The sequence below is a fragment of the Frankliniella occidentalis genome, unplaced genomic scaffold, assembly GCF_000697945.3.
Source record: "Frankliniella occidentalis isolate FOCC.00 unplaced genomic scaffold, Focc_3.1 Scaffold184, whole genome shotgun sequence".
Lineage (NCBI taxonomy): Eukaryota > Metazoa > Arthropoda > Insecta > Thysanoptera > Thripidae > Frankliniella > Frankliniella occidentalis.
Window position 1 is genome coordinate 238,275 of NW_026267310.1, and position 1,678 is coordinate 239,952.

A 1,678-nucleotide genomic window follows, 5' to 3' on the forward strand; every position below is an offset into this window, starting at 1 on the left:
ACCCGCAATACTCGCACCGCCCAATGCAGCTAGGAATTTGTACTGCACGCTAAAATTTAGTACTCAATTAGTACTTTCACCCTGGCACATATTTAAAATTAGTACTGACAGTCCCAGTGTGTACATTAAGGTTGGAAGGCCATCGAGGATTTGATCCTAGAATATTTCTCTTGTACATAGGCGGGCCTATGTTCACTGTTTTAAAGAAAGTGATTAATTTGCACGTCAATTGATTATTAAAGTTGAGGTGTGAATTTTTTAGGCACATTCTGGTGTCTAAGTATATGGTTCCTATTGGTAGCAATAGACCTGTGCGTGTCCAAGTGTTCAGAACGTTAACAAACGTCTAAAATTTGTACACCACGGAAGTGTGCAACTTGAGTTAAACACCATGTAATGTGCAAGTGGGTGGTTCGGCCGTGACACTGCACCGCCCAATCGTCCAACAGCCCCCACAAACAGTGAATCCTGCTCAGGTCGATTAGTACTTTCCGAATATCAACATGCCGGAATTAGTACTCCACAGCAACTACCCATATGCGGTGGAAGTAAACCGAGGAGCCCCTGCATGCTTTAAGCTGCAAGACAAGTACACACTTGAGTTTTCAGAGCAGCTATGGTTGGTTATTTCCCTAACCGTATTAATTGAGGGGTAAATAGAAAATTCGACAACGTGGCGTTGTGCTCCACGGTCACGTTCATCCAACCACGCGTCACATGTAACCGTGTGATCACAGGTGTGACAAAGTGTCCTTCAAAGTTCTTTCCAAGAATTTCGCAGTGCACCGAGGATTGAAGCACTACATTTGTTCCTGCACACCAGTATTGCACTCACGTGAGTACGCATGAGTGTACTTGGTCTTCCCCCGCTCCATACCCATTCCTGCCCTACTCCTACGCCGCTATTCGAGAGATGGCGTCGATTCGATCGTGTTTTTGCACCCTAAAAAAAATTAGTGATTTTACATAAAAAGCATGTAAAACTTTACAACACTTTTATGTAAAATTACAAGCACTGGCATTTTTACGACATGTTTTGTTGTAAATTTACAACCAATGTAATTTTACAGAAGTCTTATGGTAAATGTAACTAATTCTTGTAATTTTACAGAAGTCTTATGGTATATTTAACATCATCATGTAATTTTCCCATTGAAGTGAGGTAAATTTACAAGACTTGGTAATATTTTTACTGAAACTTTGTAAAAATTTTCCAGGCCTTAGGTAATATTACAGAAAAACTGTAAATTTGCCCGGAATATATGTAATTTCACGGCGCAGAGGTAACTCGACAATTTTGTCTGTAATTTCATGGACGGCAAGGCAGGGATACAATGACACTGCCAGGAGTATACCGCTCGTAGTTTAACATGTACAACTTGTTTGGGTTGACGCGTCAGATCAGTAGCAAGGCAGCAGGGCGTGGGGTGAAATGAAAAAACCCAGGTGGGACATGAGGTCGGAAAATCCCTCATCGCCCCTGCAGTGGCACCACGGCCGCCGCCCGGCCCGCCGCACTTCTGACTCAGGGAGCGGCAAGAGGCTCTGGGGTGACTCGGGGTCACTGGCGGCGGGGCTCTCCACCCTTATAGATCTGTTGATCATTGTAATGGGACCGCGGCACAGAAATTCGGAGTTCAACTCCGACTACCAGTCAAGTAAAGTAAGTCGACATCGG

At 44.0% G+C, this 1,678-nt stretch overlaps 1 protein-coding gene across 1 annotated transcript in view; it reads left to right on the top strand.

Annotated features, from left to right (window-relative positions):
- Window positions 1–503: 503 nt before the first annotated feature.
- The window catches only part of LOC127750401 (collagen alpha-2(I) chain-like), a 5,922-nt gene continuing 4,747 nt past the window's right edge, over window positions 504–1,678 (top strand). The window contains exon 1 of the mRNA XM_052272026.1: window positions 504–548. Coding sequence (XP_052127986.1) covers window positions 504–548 — 45 coding nt within the window. The remainder of the gene's footprint in view (window positions 549–1,678) is intronic.